General features: G+C 41.1%; 1 protein-coding gene across 1 annotated transcript in view; it reads left to right on the top strand.

Moving 5' to 3' along the window:
• Nucleotides 1–19,458, top strand: part of pth1r (parathyroid hormone 1 receptor) — a 72,243-nt gene that overhangs the window by 24,906 nt on the left and 27,879 nt on the right. Inside the window, exon 2 of the mRNA XM_019879229.1 lies at nt 9,174–9,279. Coding sequence (XP_019734788.1) covers nt 9,174–9,279 — 106 coding nt within the window. The remainder of the gene's footprint in view (nt 1–9,173; nt 9,280–19,458) is intronic.

Genomic DNA, 19,458 nt, shown 5'->3' with positions numbered 1-19,458 from the left:
TAGACAGATCAGTGTCTATACAACATCCTTGTCATTCCCCCCTCGGGCTATGAGGTGCTTCGATAGTTTTTCGTAAATATGAATCACCCAGAAAAAGTGTTCACCAATCAGGCGATCGCTCACTCTGCCTCGCTGACATTTTCGAAGGACTGCTAAAAGCCAACAAAAGCAGGCATCCTTTCCTCAGTTCTTGACAAAACGCCAGGCAAAAACCACTTCTGAGGGAGAACATGAACTAAAGAGGGCAAATAACGACAAGGACGCAGTTTAAAGTTGAGTATCATTTTTATTCTTTACTCTCTTTCTTTGTTTGTTACATTATGCACAACTCTCATTTATTGTGCAATATTCTAATTGTAACATGTATTGATGATTATAACATATTTCGATGCATTTTTAATCTTTAGAAAACATTTATGTCTGAATTGGGGGCGGGGGGGGCTTGGAACATATGAGGGCATTTACATGGAAAACGGGTCTCTACTTACAAAATTTTCTAGTTCAGAAATTTCTTCCAGAACCAATTAATTTCGTAAGTAGAAGTGCCATCTAGTGTATCTATTCTTAATTGACAGCGCACCTGTGGCATACCGCTGTTGCCGGCTGATTCTATTTATTTATTTTTAACTGACAGAGATGGCCAAGACTTTTCTCTGCCCATTCCGAGTAATAGAAAAATAAAAGACAAAAAACAAGGCAGTTGACGGCATTTCACGTCAATGACGCTCCAAAAGTTAACATGCCTGAGTAGATGCTGCTGTTTTGCTGAGTAAGTGAGCTCAACAGTGTTAAAATCTTTCAGAACTGTCGCTGTTCGTGAACTGAGGTCAAGCATATTCCTTCATGGGTGATGCCGAGAAACAGAATCTGATCGCTTCTGCTGCAGATTCGTGAAATTATTGAAGCGGAGTTGCAAATTACACACCTGCAGATCTGTTTTGTTGTAAATGTGAAGTGAGACATGAGTAAATCCATACCAATGATGAATGTGCACGCATTCAGAAACGCAAGAGCTCATTTGTTTCCATTCAAAATGTCAGAAAGTCATCAATGCAGTGATGAACTGTTAAATCTGCACACTTTGCCTTTGGCCCACTGAAGCACGCCAGCCTTTGCCGCGGGTGAAAATAGAGAGCATGTCTCGAGGGCACTCCTGTGGAATATTCGACTTGTATATTGACTCGCCTGAGCACAGTCAACAGGTAGCATCTATCCTTGTTCGCCTGCGGTTGAATGTTATTCCGCATGTGGTTATTTACAGTGGGAAGCCATGAGTGTCTCCATTCTGTGTTGGGTATTCAGCAGCGGTAGCAGACTGGACATCTTTATTTCCAGGCTGAAAATAGCAAAGCTGGCGGTTCGGGCTGACGTATTGTGGGTTTTTTGTGCGCCGCGGGAGCCTACGGCGGGCCTCACAAAATTAGCCGGCGGCTTTTACGTGCATTCAGGTGCATAACGTGAAGACATGCACAATTCTCAAATAATAATCCTCCAATGAGCCAAAGTAATAAACTCAAGTACAAACGTAGTACAAGGACCGTGTTGCTTGGGCAAAACTAAACAATCCTAACTTTGACCTGCGTGAAACAGAACAGTCTTTCCGCAAATAGTGGCAGAGTTGTGTACTGACTCAACTGTCAATGGGGAATAAGACTTTTTGGAATCATATTCAATTCGATTATGATCTATCGACGTTCCCATTAAAAAGACACAGCTTACAAATGATTTGATTTAGGAAAAAAAAATGGTTCTCTTTGCAACATACGCACGGGCATCTCTGGATTCAAAAATACAATTTTACTTGTAATGTCAAAATGTGTGTGTCTCTATTTGTTTATGTACAGTATATGTACTGTATATGCATTGTATTTGTAACTTAAACTAGTTTTCTGAGCTAAACAAATAATAGAGTGAATGAAACGCCCCTACGGTGGCCCAGTGGTTGACTGGTTAGCGCGGCGGCCTCACAGTGCAGAGGTACAGGGTTCGATTGCGGCTCCGGCCTTCCTGAGTTTTCATGTTCTCCCCGTGCCTGTGTGGGTTTTCTACGGGTACTCCAGTTTCTTCCCACATTCCAAAAACATGCGTGGCAGCTTAATGGAACACTCTAAATTAGGAGTGCCCAACCTTTTTTGACCGAAGATCGACTTTTCAAGCAGCTGACCTCCCGCGATCGACCCGCTACAACACGTGCACGAATACACACATACATGCCATGATGAGCAACAGCCATAACGGCCCAGAACATGAATGAAACAGAAAAATAAAGACGATACAAGAGCTTGTGCGTCGGTAAAAAGGAATCAGTGCCTACCTTAGTCGAGACCTGACGTCGTTTAGGACACACTTAGGTAGCGTCTTCAGTGCAACAACATCACTATCGTAGTTCACGTTTATCGTTTTAAATTTTTCTCCTGGCACTTCAGATTCCCATTCTTTGTAAGTGCCATTGGTGAATTGTACATGAAAAGAACTTTGAATAATGAAAATAAAAAAGATATTTGGCAACAGCTCTAATCGCTAGCTGCAATTTTGCAAACTATTGACCGCTAACAACGTCTGGTGATGTAGGTCACGTGCTGCCGTCGGTTAAAGGTGACCTGCTTTTTTATGTTCTTTTTAAAATAATTTTTGGGTGAAAGTGAGAGGATGCTTCGGGTGCAGTGTGCATTAACACAAAAATATAGAATATTAATAACACGCACACAATGTTTTTTTTTTTGTTTTTTTTAAATCTATTTTCTCCTAAACCCCCCTGCGATCGAATTGGGACCAGTTCGCGGGCAACCGGTCGATTGCGATCGACTGGTTGGGCACCCCTGCTCTAAATTGTCCCTAGTTGTAAGTGTGAGCGCGAATGGTTGTTCGTCTCTGTGTGCCCTGCGATTGGCTGGCAACCAGTTCAGGGTGTCCCCCACCTACTGCCCGAAGACAGCTGGGATAGACTCCAGCACATGCCGTGACCCTTGTGAGGATAAGCGGATCAGAAAATGGATGGATGGATGGATGGATGGATGAAACGTCCCTAACCACAGGTGTACTTAATATTTCAGTTACTGCATATGACATCAACTTGAGGGTGCTTATTGATGGCGCGTTCTTAATTTTTGAACTGATTCTGTATGTTTGTGTGCACTTTGTTACCTGCTGTTTGTGTTTGTGTTTCTTCAATCACCTCGGGGGCAAAACTAATTTCCCATCACAATGTAAATATGTACACTGCAGAGGCGCCGAGCAATGAAATTGATTTTTCTTCACAAGAACTCATCTAGTAAAAGAAAATTGTTTGCTGAAATGACTGCATTTGTCCGACGGCACGAGTATTCTCCGCCATTCAAACTGAACGAGGAAAAAAAAAAAAAAAATCATAATTTGAAGAGACACTATTGGCAAATGTACAAGGCTCCGATTCATTCTCCACAGGCCCTGGCTGCAATTGTTGAGCTTATTTAATGATTTGTGCTGCAACATCCCAAGCAGCGCTAAAGTCACCTTCGTAGTATGCTGGAAGAGATGAAGCGTCATCAAAAGCAATTCAGTGTCACGCAGTCCGATGCTTTGTCCCGTAAATCTTTTTTCTTCCCATGGAGCGCATTGTTGTAGCCTCTGTTTTTATATGTTGCTGCTCTGTGTGCGTTGAAGTAATGGTTGTTTGAAGCTTGATAATTATTGTAACCTCTGTGTTAATTTCCTTGAGCCTGTTCAAGGTGCTTCGTATCATAGCTTTGAGCCATCGGACGTTTTGTTAGACGTAATTACATGTTTTAGTTGAACATGCCTGTGTTTTGATCCGCATTGTTAAAGTCTCTTGTCAGTTTTTCAGTAAGGTCAAATTCCGAGCAACAAACAAACTGCTTGTCCTCAAATTTGGAGAACAGTGTGAGCGGGAGCTTCTTTTCGTTTCCCAAAGTGATGTTTTATGCTCCTTATCCCCTTTCCTGCTAATGAGAGAGTAAGAATAGGCACAATGGAGTACTTAAAAATGTGTCTTTTCATTACTTGAAATGTGTTTAAACTGTGTGGAATGGGTAGAACGATCCATCCATCGATCCATTTTCTAATTCGCTTATTATCCTCAGTAGGATCGCGGGGCGTGCTGAAGCCTATCCTAGCTGACATCAGGCAGTAGGCAGGGGACATTCTGAACCGGTTGCCAGCCAATCACTGGGCACACATAGACGAACAACCATTCGCGCTCACAATCACACCTCGGGATAATTTCGAGTGTTCAATCAGCCTGTCATGCATGATTTTGGAATGTGGGAGGAAATTGGAGTCCCCAAAGAAAACCCATGCAGTCACGGACAGAACATGCAAACTGCACACAGGAAGCCCGGAGGCCGGAATAGAACCCTGCACCTCTGTACCATGAGGGGGAAGGGCTAACCAGTCGACCACTGGGCCGCATGGGTAGAACTATTTCATTTTTGTATTGATGATTAATTTTTTTTATATTGGTCTTTAACATGTATTTCCTTCTGTCATGGGTGGATCTGCAATGTATGCCCACGCAATAAACTGAGAATGTGTTTAAACTGTGTGGAATGGGTAGAACGATCCATCCATCGATCCATTTTCTAATTCGCTTATTATCCTCAGTAGGATCGCGGGGCGTGCTGAAGCCTATCCTAGCTGACATCAGGCAGTAGGCAGGGGACATTCTGAACCGGTTGCCAGCCAATCACTGGGCACACATAGACGAACAACCATTCGCGCTCACAATCACACCTCGGGATAATTTCGAGTGTTCAATCAGCCTGTCATGCATGATTTTGGAATGTGGGAGGAAATTGGAGTCCCCAAAGAAAACCCATGCAGTCACGGACAGAACATGCAAACTGCACACAGGAAGCCCGGAGGCCGGAATAGAACCCTGCACCTCTGTTCCATGAGGGGGAAGGGCTAACCAGTCGACCACTGGGCCGCATGGGTAGAACTATTTCATTTTTGTATTGATGATTAATTTTTTTTATATTGGTCTTTAACATGTATTTCCTTCTGTCATGGGTGGATCTGCAATGTATGCCCACGCAATAAACTGAGATGACTCTATATTCAATCTGCTCATTCATGCGACACACTTCCTTTGGCAGATATTCAATGCATGTCCAATTTGTATGCATATCTGGACGAGGTCTAATTCTAATGTAAAAAATTCTCAATTGCAAGCATTTTTTTTGTGTGTGTGTGTGTGTGTGTGTGTGTGTGTGTACATACTGTCATGATGCATATCCAAACAGTACAGATTTTGTCACTTGATATGGCAACGTGTAGAGTTCTTCAATGTTTTCCATGTCGCTTGTTCTTGTCATGCTGCGTTAGAATTGACTAGTTGCTTTTATGTGGTGTTGGCCTGAAAACAGATCTCATGGGCAAACGGAGAGCTTGTCTACAGACCCATTAAAGATGACATGTTTCCTCTGATAAAAAAAAAGAAAAAAGAAAAAAAATCACTTAGAGCGAGTGTGTCACTCTCAAACTTCACATAGACATAAAATCGAGTTTTTGTCCCTTGTCATATGTGATTAGAGGTCACGTCCATCCGTGGACATGACCGCAAGACTGAAAGCAGAGTCTTTTCTTTCATATTTTTTTCTCCTCGGATTAAAAAATAAAATTAAAAAAATAAAGCTTTCATGTATGTTGTCAAACTTGTATTGAATTGAATCTTTTATCCAGGCCACACGCTACAATCCACTCTGATATATAAATTCATGTGAGAAACATCCTGTTAGATTCTTTCACGACTCTTTGGTGATAGAACTCTAAAGAGTGCACATTTTGCATTCAGTCGATGGTGCGCTGATGGAAAAAAAAAAGACAAACCCTGTTGTTTCATCTTACAGTGAATTAACAGATGAATGTCTATATATATAATCATTCCAGTAACGTGTTCACACTGTTATTTTCTGCATCGCGTATGTCTGCTCCAACTTGCCATGGAAACAGCATAGTATATGTGTGTGTGTGTGTGTGTGTGTGTGTGTGTGTGTGTGTGTGTGTGTGTGTGTGTGTGTGTGTGTGTGTGTGTGTGTGTCTCTCAGGAATTCTCCCAAGCAACAAGTAGCAACACACAAAAAAAAAAAATGCTGTAAATGGGAATTTCTCCATTGTGAGACAAATAAAGGTTTTCTTATCTTAAATACCACCAAGAAATCAAATCCGTGCAAATCTGTCAAGTTGCTCCTGTTCTCCAGCTTTTGTCATCGTCCCTTTGCCACTACGTTAGAATTAAAATTAACTTTCGGCATAAGCAGGGAAGGGCGTGGCATATTCTTGCAAGAAGGCACAACAACCATACGGCAAAAGCATCCGACAGTGGTGTCTTCCTACTCTCATAACTATGCTACGTGACAAGCATTGTTTTGTCTAATCCTAATTTGATGGTTTTGTCTGTCTGTGTCATCCTCTGTTTCAATCAAACAGGAGCTATGCATCGCCCCAGCCACAAACTCAACTCAACAATTTAATCAGTCGCTAATCAGAATTGCCATTCACTGCCAGCCTTTTTTTTCAAAGCGCCGTTGGAGAGCATTTTCACTTTTCAAGACACGCAGACTATTTGTGTTGTGTGACAAAAGAGCAGACTTTTCTTTTTCTACCTTTTGTTTTCCTGTTCTTTTGTAACTAGCCGGAGAACAAAGTTTGGTTTCAACAAATGATTTTTTTTTCTGAAGAAAAAGCAGCGTAAATGAGCTTTTTGTGAAAAGAAACATTTATTATTTTTGCTTTGGTAATGCCTCAAACAATCAATCAAAAAAAAAAAAATAGCTGCATGGCTCAAGTTGAACGTCGGTGGCTGTTTTACATGGCATTGCTCATTCACTCCATTAACTGTGACTACTCAAACTTTCTGACTTCCAGCATTTCGCTCCCAAATTTGTTACATGACAAGCAGAGGGATGTTAACCAAATGTTTTAATGTTTAATCGCCGTATTATCACTTATACACAACAGATCGGATTACCTTGTTTTGACATGAAAAGTGAAGGATAATAGTTCAACTATTATCTATAACTATTATTAGTTACTGCAACAAGGACAACAAAAATTCTCACAAAATGTCAACGTTATTTATGACACATGGCACAGAAATTTTAGCAAGCGTCATGAAAGTTGACACGCATGGTTTACTTTAGCAGGCCACATAAAAGGATGTAGCGAGCCCGGATCTGGCCCCCAGGCCTTGAGTTTAACACCTGTTATCTGAATCTTCTGAGCAAAAAGCTGCAAAGCGATCTACAGGGATCTGGTAGTCATTAGTAGAGGTTTAGAAATTTCATCGGCAACCATCTTCCACACACTACTTGTGGAAGTAAAAAGTTGGTTTGATGAGTTGATTTAGCCTTTGTGGAGTCCCATGACCTGGATGACTGAGAAGCTATACCAGGGGTGTCAAACATACGGCCCGCGGGCCGGATCCGGCCCGCAAAGGAGTTTAATCCGGCCCGCGAGATGATTATGTAAAGCATGGTGTCAAACATACGGCCCGCGGGCCTGAACCGGCCCGCAAGGAGGTTCAATTAGGCCCGCAGGATAATTTAAAAGTGAAAAAATGCATTAAAGACAGAATTAATATTTTTAATAAGGTGCAATCCATTGAGTATCCGCAAGGGGACACTGTTTTGATCAGAGAAGAAGACAACAGCAGCCTCAGTCCGTCACTGTGACAGACCCATGACAGCAGACGCTATCAATAGCACTCTCACATTTACACATTTAATAGCACTCTCCTTAGTTTGTAAGATTACATTTAGATTTTATATGCACGTGTAAATGGTTTAAAACTTCCTTTCTTTATGAATCTCGTTTAATCTTAAAGTGCATTACTATATTTTTCAATACCAATTACTTGTTAATGTTTGTACAATCAGTGGGATCATTTGCAATGCATATATGTGAATGATAAAAGTAAATTGCACATTTGTCGAAGGAAATGTAAGGTGCTTCATGAAATATTTTGTAAAAGATATGTTCATTAAATTTCAACATTTTCCTAATGTTCTTGTGCTTCTTTATACCAAAACAAAGGAAAGACATTGTTTTGGTTATTTATAGCAAAGTATGGTATCATTTTAATGGTCCGGCCCACTTGACATCTACCGAGGCCGTATGTGGCCCACCATGTGAAATGAGTTTGACACCCCTGAGCTATACACACGTGAAGAAAACACGCAATTTTAAAAGCAAGTAGTGTTTTTTTATTGGTATTCTGAAGCAGGGAGCTTCAAGTACGTTATTAGGCCCTACGCTATATGTGAGCTCTAAGACTGTACACCAATGATTGTCTGTCCATATATGTTTTTCATCCCACTGTCTGCAAACAATGGCTCTTATGCCTATGATGTGTTGTATGCAGCGACGGCTGTTTGAAAGTGCTCTATAAATACAGTTAAGTTGAGTTGAGTTGTTCTTGAAGTGAGTGTTTCCCAACCTTTAGTGCGTCAAGGCACACATTTCGCATTAAAAAAAAATGTCATGGCACGCCACTATGCAAAGCGATGAACAAAAAGTGGATACGGATGGACAGGTTAATTCCACTAGAAGACAGAAGGTGCATACCTTCTGTCTTCTAGTGGAAGAGCAGTTGATTGTTCTGCCTCTTAGGATGCGTGGTTGTCATAGATTAATGTACTGTGTGTACATATATAGATAGATAGATAGATAGATATATATTTTGTAAAAGAAAATAACAAAAACACAATTTGTGTCGGAAAATTGGTTTTTTTGATTGATGCCAGTGCATCGAATCAAATCAAATCGTTTCGCTTTAAAATGGTATACCCAGATTCATATTCAATCAACTTTTATTGGATAGCAATATCTTACTTCGAAGGAAATGGTACATATACGGAACTGACAGGTTCATTTAAATGTATATAAATTGACAATTAAAAAAAAAAGTCATTGCGTCATATCCCTCTCCAACTGAGCCGCACCATATTGAATTGAATCAAGTCAAATAGAATCCTTTCACTTTGACGTCGAACCGTCCTTCAATTATTTTCCACTCCACATATCAAAAACCCAATCAAATTGTCTTTAGTGGAGAGAATTGACGGATTATTTCCTGCGGCACACCTAATGATCTCTCACAGCACACTAATGTGCCACGGGACACTGGTTGCTAATCACTGCTTTAAATTACTATATATATATTTTTTCCCTTACAGGTCCATGCAGATGATGTACTTACCAAAGAGGAACAGATAGCGCTGCTGTTCAAAGCCAAGCGCAAGTGCGAAGGCCTCGTCAAATCGAGGCAAGGCAAGCTTCCCGGTGAGTAGCAAAGCCGCGCTTGCGCACGCTGGCAAGTTTGCATTCAAGCAGCCAAGCCTTAAATTTAAAAGTATCAATTTATCAGGTGGACAATACATAAATGCAAGGTGATGTTGAGGTGTCGCTTTGTTCACCAAAAAATGAACGATAAATGGAATTGGCTGGAGTGATTGTCATGATCTGCAGCCTGCTTTCTGCCTCCCCGCCCCCTTCCTCATCTGTATCACCTGCTCCCTGATTGTTTCACCCTCACCTGTTTCTCATTCCCATTCAAGCCCTCTATATATTCTCCTCATCTGACTTGTTTCATTACCAGTTTGTTACTGTATTTTCCGCACTAAAAGGCGCACTGGATTATGAGGCGCACCTTCAATGAATGGCTATTTTGTAAATTTTTTTCATACATTGGACACTTCACATTATAAGGCGCAATCTACAATGCCTCCAGTAGATGGTGCTACGCTCCTTCCATTCAACTCGAGAGGCATCCGTTCAATTTGAGAGGCGTTCATGACCGCCTCTGAAAAACATAAATTAACTATTACTGTACTTAAATCAAACTACGAAAATTGAAAATAATGCATCAAAACAGAAAATCAAGCGAGGAAATCACAAAATAAATTCTATATCCCCCCTACAGAATTTATTTTGTGATTTCCTTGCTTGATTTTCTTCGTAGTTTCATTGAAGTAATCATTAATTTACGTTTTTCTGAGGCGGCCATGAACGCCTCTCGAGTGGAACGGAAGAAGAGAAGGCACGAAGGCGGACAAAGACGTACAGTACCTGTATTTGTTGATACTGTGAAAACCATTAATAAAGTCTGCGTTTTAAAAAAAAAATAAAACCTCAGCTCTCCATTTTTCAACAAATACAGGTGCGTCTTTGTGTCCGTCTCCGTGCCTTCTCTTCTTCCGTTCAACTCGAGAGGCGTTCATGACCGCCTCCAAAAAAACGCATTGGCATTTCCTTGATCATAGCTCCAACACAACGATCAGATGTCAGTAGTAGTTATTTATTCCTTTGTGGTGTATTCACAAATGATGAAATCACAATATAAATTCTGTAGGGGGGGCTATAGAATTTATTTTGTGATATCCTCTCTTGCTTTTCAGTTTTGATGTATTATTTTCAATTTTCGTAGTTTCATTGAAGTCATCGTTAGTTTGCGTTTTTCGGATGCGGTCTTGAATGCCTCTCGAGTTGAACTGAAGAAGAGAAGGCACGGAGATAGACAAAGACGTACCTGCATTTGTTGAGACTGTTTAAAAAAACAACACCACAGCGCTCCTTTTTTCGGAGCCGCAACAAAAACTTATTTAATAAAGCAGCGACACAGTTCACTGAACCAACAGCAAGTTATAACATTGTAAGCATGTCTCCAGCAAGGAGCCATCTTGGGGTCGACATATTACCGTAATGACCATAAACAAGACGCACCGGGTTTTAAGGGGCTCGTGAGCTTTTAAGAAAATGGAAGACTTTTTGGTGCGCCCTATAGTACGGAAAATACGGTAATTCTCTTTAGGTCATGTTCCAGCATTTTCTAATGTAGTCATTGTGTGAACTAAACTTTTTTCTTTTTGTTCGCCCTTGACCCTATTTTCTGCCTCACGCCTGTTGTACCTCTGCCTGATCATTTTGACTCTCACGTGTACCGACCGTTGCCTGGATTAAACGTTTTTTGCCTTGACCACGTCTGAGTCGTGCATTCCAAGCCAACTGTACCATGTTCTTGACGGTACGAACTGGCCATGACGGACTCAGCCGACTCTGATGACATCTTTGGGCTCAGAGCTTCGTGAACTAGCCGTAGCTCGCATAAATATGATGCCACCAAGATTTCAATTTATCTTGACTTGAATGTGATTAAGGTGCTTATTATGTTAACTCGCAAGCGATAAATCTGGTTGCAATTTCTTTTCTTTTTAGGAAAGTGCAACTTCAATAGTTTCTTGATTTTAGAAAATGAATAAAGAGCAACAGTGTGTAAACTTTTGTGCTCTGAAAATACCAGTGGCATTTCTTTGTTTATGCTGCTCTAATATTCACATTTGTGTGTCCTGTTTCCAATGGGTGTGACATAGTACCGAAAAGCATATCACTCGCGATGATGTCCACTGGCCAGAGGCTGAGCAGCACTGTGTTTGTTTGCGGAGTTGATGTGCCGAGTGCGAGCGGGAGATATACTTTCTGTCCATTATCAAATACGGTCCATTTTAGAACGTTTTTTTTTTTTTACCCTTTGCTGGATGTTCCAGGATGCACTCACATATCTGATGCTCTCCAATATAATCCAGTCATGTAGTGGAAAAATTACACGGCTTGCCAAAGGATAATGAAAATGATAATAAGGATAGCGACTTTCAAGGAACCCAAAGCTGCCTGCCTGGGTCAATCAAATCAACAAGAATCTTCTGATCAGGACCAGGAAGGTCAGGAATAAATTAGAGAAGCCATCCATCATGCCTCTATCGGCCCATCCATCTGTGCGCAGATAATCAGTGCCGAACATATTTTATTAGACGACCTGCCACAGAGAGACCATGCAAACTCTTTGAATTTCAGGCCATTATTATGTTTGCAATCAATCCAACTATGTTACTGTTTCCATGAGAGTGATTTCCTGTGGCTCCATTGACCCGGAAAATTTTCTGTCACAATCTCCTGCCATGCTGAACGAAACGTGTTGTTTTTTTTTTTTGGGGGGGTTTGCAGCTAAATGGTTTCATTGGTCTAACTGAACTTGGCCATGGCAGGTGCTTCCAGGTGAACGGAGGCTAAAAGGGCTGCAAGGCTGAAAACATATGTGACATGTCCAAAGTGTGCTGTAGGCATTTTTGGCTGCAGAAGGCAAGAAGGCAGACCGGGGGACTTTGGGAGCCAAAAGCAGCAGTCTGGTGATGACTGTAGGCTGCTTCAAATCAATAGCATATTAATCCAAAGAAGCCATGTTAAAATATTTTGTATGTGCAAATTTCTCACTTCGCTGTTTCATTTAGAGCCAAACAGCTACCAACAATGTGAAAACTATGTAACGTTTAATAGCTATGTAATTTGATTTGTTTTGTTTTGTTGTTCTGTCCTGGGACCCCTCCTCTTCATTATCTACCTCCTCCCCCTTGGCAATATTTTCCGTAAATTTGGTATACATTTTCACTGCGTCCCGGATGACACCCAGCTCTACCTCCCCAGAAACCCGACGCCTCCCTCCCACCCTCCTCCCTCTCACACTGCCTCTCAGAAATTAAATCTTGGTTCACACATAACTTCCTCAAACTTAACAGCGATAAAACAGAACTCCTCCTTGTCGGTACCAAATCCACCCTACACAAAGCCAACAGTTTCTCCCTCACTATTGATAGCTCCACTGTGTCCCCCTCCCTTCAGGTCAAGAGCCTGGGTTTCATCCTCGACAGCTCACTGTCTTTCTACTCCCACATTAATAACATAACCCGGTCCGCATATTTCCACCTACGCAATATCAATCATCTCCGCCCCTCTCTCGCCCCTCACACCACTGCTATCCTTGTCCACAGTTTCGTCACATCGCGTATTGATGATTGCAATTCACTTCTCTTCGGTGTCCATCACAAATTGCTCCATAAACTTCAACTGGTCCAGAATTCTTCAGCCCGGATCATCACTAGAACCCCCTCCTTTCATCACATCACCCTCATCCTCCAACAGCTCCACTGCCACACTGTCAAACTGAGAATCAACTTCAAAATACTCCTCTATACATTTAAAGCCATCCATAACCTTGCCCCCCCCCCGCCCCCATCTGTCTGACCTTCTTCACATTTCCATTCCCTCTCGTTCCCTCAGGTCCTCATCGTCCCTCCACCTCTGTGTACCCTCTGCCCGTCTCAGCACGATGGGGTGCAGAGCTTTGAGCCGCTCTGCCCCCAAACTCTGGAACTCACTCCCACCCAACATATGAAATACTGATTCTCTTCCCACATTCAAATTCCTTCTCAAAACCCAAAACCCAAAATCGCATACTCATTTTAAATTCATCTCTTCTTTGATTATTTATAATTTTATCTGCGGTTTTATTGTTCTTGTTTTGATTGTAAGGTGTCCTTCACTGTTTTGAAAGGCGCTTATAAATAAAATGGATTATTATTATTATTGTTAACTCGGCTAGCGCTAGCTTTTTTTAGATGTGTACATTTTACTCAAATAGCTTTCTTTATTTTTCCAGATGATGTGCTTTTTTTATGGTTTTTGCTCTCATGCTACACTACTTACGATGTTTGACCTGACAACACGCCAGTCAATGTAGGCCCCTCCCCCTCCATAAAATGCTGACGAACATGATTTACTTTGTTTGTAATTGTTATAATGACGATAATAAGACTCATAATTGCGATTTCTCCTCAATGGCTGTTTGGCGTCTGAGAAGATTGGCAGCCTTGGCCATGTTTGTAACGCATTTTATTGTGTTCTTCTGAGTTACTAAGTACTCAGTTCATTGGACCAAATAACTTAAAATGCCGAAATGACAGCAATATGGCTGTTTTTAGCATCTCGTCATTTATTTCTGTGGCTACTGACTTTGGTGGCTTGCTGTTCCATCAATCTCAGACTTTCCCTTCTTTGGGGGTAAAGCACTTTCCTATCTAGCTCAAAATGTTGTTCTAACATTTAGTTATTGTTTAATTTCTGTAAGACATGTATTTTTTTTTCCATACCCGTGTGCTCACACTACTTTGCGGTCCCGTTATCGCTGCTTCATTCTATCACAAGCTCTTCATTTGTTACCGGAACTTCATCTACTGTGGATTTTCTTATTTTTCTTCTTTTCTGAGTCTGACTTGTCAAAAAAAATGTAGATTTTTTTTGGGGGGTTGGGGGGCGCGGGCGGAACAATGAATATGATAGCTCGTTACTGCCAAAATCCCCCTTCTCTCATAATATACGCGTTTGTCAATATGTTCCGAGCGCACTGCTTCACTCAGGCTGTTCGGAAACTCAAAACATTGTTCAAATATGCCGTTCAGTTATGAAGATTGCCCCATAATTGGAGTACTGCATGCAGCACAGTGTGTCGGTCAGGCAGTCCAAAGGAAGTAAACAGTTAAAGATGTAGCGATAACGGCGATATCGTGACATTGTCATCATCTTACGATTTTAAAAGCAGTGCATCTCTGTCCAAAAACATGACTTTTCTCCCGCTTCAGCCAAACACAGCATTAACTCCATAGACAATATTTTGCCCCAATGAGTCACTAGAAACACATCCCAATAAAATGACCGGACAAAGTCAATTTCTTGCCACTGCTGTTGTGAAATGCTCTACTTTGTCAACATCATGAGCTTTTTTTTTTTAAACAATAGCCTGAATTTTTATACAGTATCTATCGCCAACTTCCTCTCAATATTGTGATAATTATGTTATTGTGAGGTTCATAACATGATAATATTGTATCTTGACTTTTGGATATCGGTTATAAACATTGGAAGCACAAGCTGCTTATTATGTGCTGCATTCATAAATTCATGTGAGTGGAGCTCGCTTGACTTGAGGATGATGAAATGTCTGCTCCATAACAATGCTAAAGTTTTTCTTTTTAGTTTAAAAGGGCTTACATGAACCAGAATCTGATGTCACATTTTAGCCAAATGTGCAATGCTGGTGGCTTAATGCGCCTTTTAGCGCTGTCAATCCTTGTTGGGAGAACGGAAGCTAGTTGCCATGACGACCATTCTTTTTCTTCTTCATCATCTTTCAGTGACTTCTGCTCGTAGTTTGGAATTGGAAGAACGGCAATTATAGCAGCCATTTTATATTTCCATGACAACGATTGACTGCACCAGTATTTATCCGTCATTTTGCATTTTAAAAGTGACATTCATGAATTGTATCTATCGGATGGGCTCATGGAACGTATCACCTGCAAAAAGTGAGGGAGCACTGTATCTATCTTTGGTTGACAGCCAAAAAGTTTGTCATCTAAATGCAGCAATGAGCTCTAAACTGCTTGTGAGTTTCCTCGGCTTTCCTTGCGGTGCGGCCAAGGGATTATTTGGATGTTTATCGATGTCTGAGAAACATCGAAATCCAGCAGAAATGCAACCGCATTGTGGTTTTCTGTCCACTTGATTGTTTGGAAGGATATTTGGGATTATCACAGCCAAACCGATATTATGAGCCCGCTTCGTTCCAAGTCAATTGCGGTCGTAGTGATTGACCCCATGTAAATGAAACATACAATTAAAAGTGTTTGCTTCCAGGAAATGGACACAAAAGGTTTTGTTCCCCCCGCTGTGGTGTTTCTCAAGAGTGGGTTTGAGCAATATCCAAGAATCTCCAATGAGATTGTGAAAATATAACTGCAGGCGCCAAACAGCTCTCATTATGATAATAACATGTTTGTTCTCCAAGTGTATTTAAGAGCCACTGCAATGAGAGAGAGAGAGACAAAGAGAGAGAGAGAGAGAGAGAGAGAGAGAGAGAGAGAGAGAGAGAGAGAGAGAGAGAGTGTGTGTGTGTGTGTGTGTGTGTGTGTGTGTGTGTGTTGCTTATCCGACCATCAGCCTGCTTAATCCGTCCTGACAGGTCAGTTTGACTGTGAGGCTTAGTGTCACACTTCAGCAGCACATTTGGACTGTTTCCGCATTTATTTACCAGACAAAACCAGCAGGCTTTTTTTTTTCTTGAAGTATTATTTCACTGCATCACATCAATGATTCTACACATTTGCTGTGTTTGCTCTGCTATGACCAGACAACACAGATGCCGGGAAAGAAAAAATACAATCAACTCCGCTCGTTCCAGGTTTGCGGTCTCCCTATTTCGCAGATAACTCTATTTTGGTCTGTGGTTTATATCGACTGCAATTCCACTGTTGACCATGGGATGGCGGTGCAATTTTTGAATTTGAAAGAAAAAGAATGAAACCAAGTTTTTTTTTAGCCTATCCTAACTTTTCTTGGAAATGCTTGAATGTCTTCCATTGTAATCTGCTTTGTACACCTCCAGAAGTGACGGATGCCGGTTCAGTTTAAAATCTTTGGGCATGATTACTGATGTATATTGTGCGAAAAAAATAATGATTAATTTAGATGAATTGGGAATTTTTTTATTTATTTATTTTTTTAAACTGCAAACACAAAGAGGTTTGGATACACTATTGCATTGCTTGTACAATATTTTATCCGTTGCTCTTGTTCTCCCTTTGTATATCACATATGTGTTTGCATTCCCAAAAGTCCCATAAATGCCATAAGTAAATGCCGGTACTTAAGTTGGATATTTATGTATTGTGGATTTCACTTATCGTGGGGGTGGTCTGGAACGTTACCCTCCCTGGGTGGGGTGGGGTCGGGGATTGGGGGGGGGGGGTTAATGTGCATGAGAAATTGTAAGTTAGTCGTAAATATTGCGCAGCCGACTCCTAGTGGTCACATTGATTGAATGAGTGGAACATTGCTGGAGTTACCTTCCATTAGGATACTCACATGTCGATCCACGGGTCGCTGTTCACTGACCTCTTTTGCTTATTCAGTCTTACAGTGAAAGAAGCCGTGATTAATATTTTACCTGATTAATGAAACATACGTACCTTATGCAGTTAACTTTATGTGGATGGGTAAGCACGTAGCGCATGTTCCCATTTCTGCTTGATTAAAGGCAGCTCCCTGTCATGGCCCCATTACGGAGCTCCACTGTTGCGCTTCTAACAAGAAAATCTCGTTGCTGGTTTGCAAAGTTGCATTAGCAAACCCTTTCTGGCTGCGTTTTTTTTTTTTTTTTTTTTTTTTTAAATGTCATGTGACGGGGGCATTTAAAATAAGATAGTATGGAGATATGCAGCGAAACTGCAAGAGCCAATACATCACAAGGTCACCTTTTAAGCATTTCCACTGCTTATTCTTGTGTTGATTAATGTGCACTGTCCCAATGAGATCAATAAATAAATAAAATTACATTTTGGCCTGTGTAAGAAACTCATTGAGAGTACACACTTTAATTCACCTGAGAGACTTGTTACATGTTTTGCTAGGTGGTGCTGTCTTGGTTAGCAAATAGTTCAAAGGGGCTCAGCAGTTGATTTACGACTTTTTTTTGGGTCAGATGACGAAAAGGGAGTGTTTGATGGTGACATTGGCTCAGTCGTAATCTCAGAATGTTATGAAAATCAAGCCCCCGATGGCAGTTTCACTGAGCACCATGAAATTCAATAGACCTGATAAGACCCACTAAAAAGTCTCATGAAGCCATGCTTAAAAACACACAGACATTTTGGAATTTCAATTTCTGGTAGCCATTTAAAGGTCATTTGTACAATGATATACTGTACATACGTTGTATATTGAGATATATGAGAGTGGATTTTTTTAGGATTGTGGATTGTTATTTGTTTTGACTTAAAATAATAAAAGGACTGTGACAAAAAAGTTTTTTTCAAAGTCTTAGCTGTCCTATTTTGTCATTTACACACAGACATGACGGTACTACTTGGTGTTGCCAACTTGATTACCTGATTAGTGACTTTGCTAACCATCTAACCAATGTTTGTTTTTTTCTTTTGTAGTTGATCTCTTTTTTTTTCCTTTGTAACCATACAATGTGAAGTGCTTATTATTTTCCTGCGAGGTAGGTGTCACATAGCAACCAGGCGTGAAAAGAAGTCCAATGAAAACTTCTCGATGATCCGTGTAAGTGTTTACAGTGAAGTGGTGGCAAAGTGTCGGACATTTTGGAGTGCTTTTAGTAACTTTGACCAAAGTTATGTGGTGTTTTGTTGCTATGTGGTGTGCCCTTGAATGTGCACAACGCCCAGAGGATCATGGATGGCGAGTGTGCAGTTTCTCTGCCCCGCCTCCCCCGCACCCCCCCTTTTTTTTTTTGATGGGGAACTTTTTCTGTATTTTTCCTACCTGACCACCTGCCGCGGCGCTTTCGATGTCTAGACAGCTATTTTGGGCCACAAAAGATAGTTTTTGGGACTCAAGTGACCATCACACAGATAACCCCCCCAAGATTAGTTTATATTCTATTTAGCTACATGATAGGTTCTCTACGTGAACAAACCACACTCATACACCCTAAAATGGGAACAAAATTCCACGACATTGCTGGAACAGAATTGAACAGTCAAAAACAGAAATGAAATTAAATCACTGACTGCACACACAAATTAATTTTACCTAGCAGATGCGAGTATAAAGAGCATGCAGACGACATTATACAGATATTCTCCCCTGGCTTCATTCCAAACAAACAAACAAACAAAAACCCAACAACAACGAAAAATACAAATGAGTGTTAATGTTTATTTGTCTTAATGAGGCCTGCAATTGGCTGGTGATGTGCCTGCAAGTTCAAAGAGGACAAGCATGACAGAAAATGAGTGGTTAGACAAAATTTACACTTAAATAAAGGAGAAGTGATATTGTAACAGCTTTTTTCACCACATTACCATCTACATCAGGGGTAGGGAACTCCGGTTCCTCGAGAGCCATATTCTGCTTGTTTTAGATTCCTCCCTACTCCAATACACCTGATTCAAACAATCAGCTTATCAGGAAGCTCTATGGAAGCCTTAAACTGTCATGATCAATTGAATCAGGTGCGTTGGAGTAGGGAGTGCTCTAAAAGAGGCAGGATATCCCGACCCCTGATCTACATGAACTGTCGGCAGTTGTTCATGCACTTCTATCCATTTTCTGGAGCGCTTGTTAGGGTTGGGGGTCTTTCAACAGTGAGGCAAATGTTTCAACTACTGCGACACAAAAGTTCCATCAGACTGCCTTAATGCCATTACAGATTTGGTAAGGGAAGGAAAAACAATCCATTCTGCATTATATCAACTTTCTTTCTCGCTCTCTGTGTTCATTTGTACTTAAAATACACAAAATCGCCAGACAAGCTTCTCATTGAGGGGAAGCACTGAGGCTGGCATCGGGAGAAGTGGGGGAGGACAGTGTGGAGGGATGTGGGACTGATGTCCCAGACCTCACTTTGGGTAAAAAATAGCTGGAGCTTGTGGTCTGTGCATAGAATAACATCATTGGGAAAAACGTGGAGCAGCTGTTTTGACATCTCCGGGGTCAAAATTAAAATCACGCCGTGGGTGTTGGATCCATTTGCATCACTAATACCAGACTTCCCCTATAGTCTAGTCTTTGTTTGCATTGTGGTCATGTCTCTCTCTCTCTCTCTCTCTC

Source organism: Hippocampus comes, unplaced genomic scaffold, assembly GCF_001891065.2.
Source record: "Hippocampus comes isolate QL1 unplaced genomic scaffold, H_comes_QL1_v1.1 scaffold85, whole genome shotgun sequence".
Taxonomy (NCBI): Eukaryota; Metazoa; Chordata; class Actinopteri; order Syngnathiformes; family Syngnathidae; genus Hippocampus; species Hippocampus comes.
The sequence above is the reverse complement of the archived record's forward strand: the minus strand, read 5'-3'. Positions and strand labels throughout refer to the sequence as shown.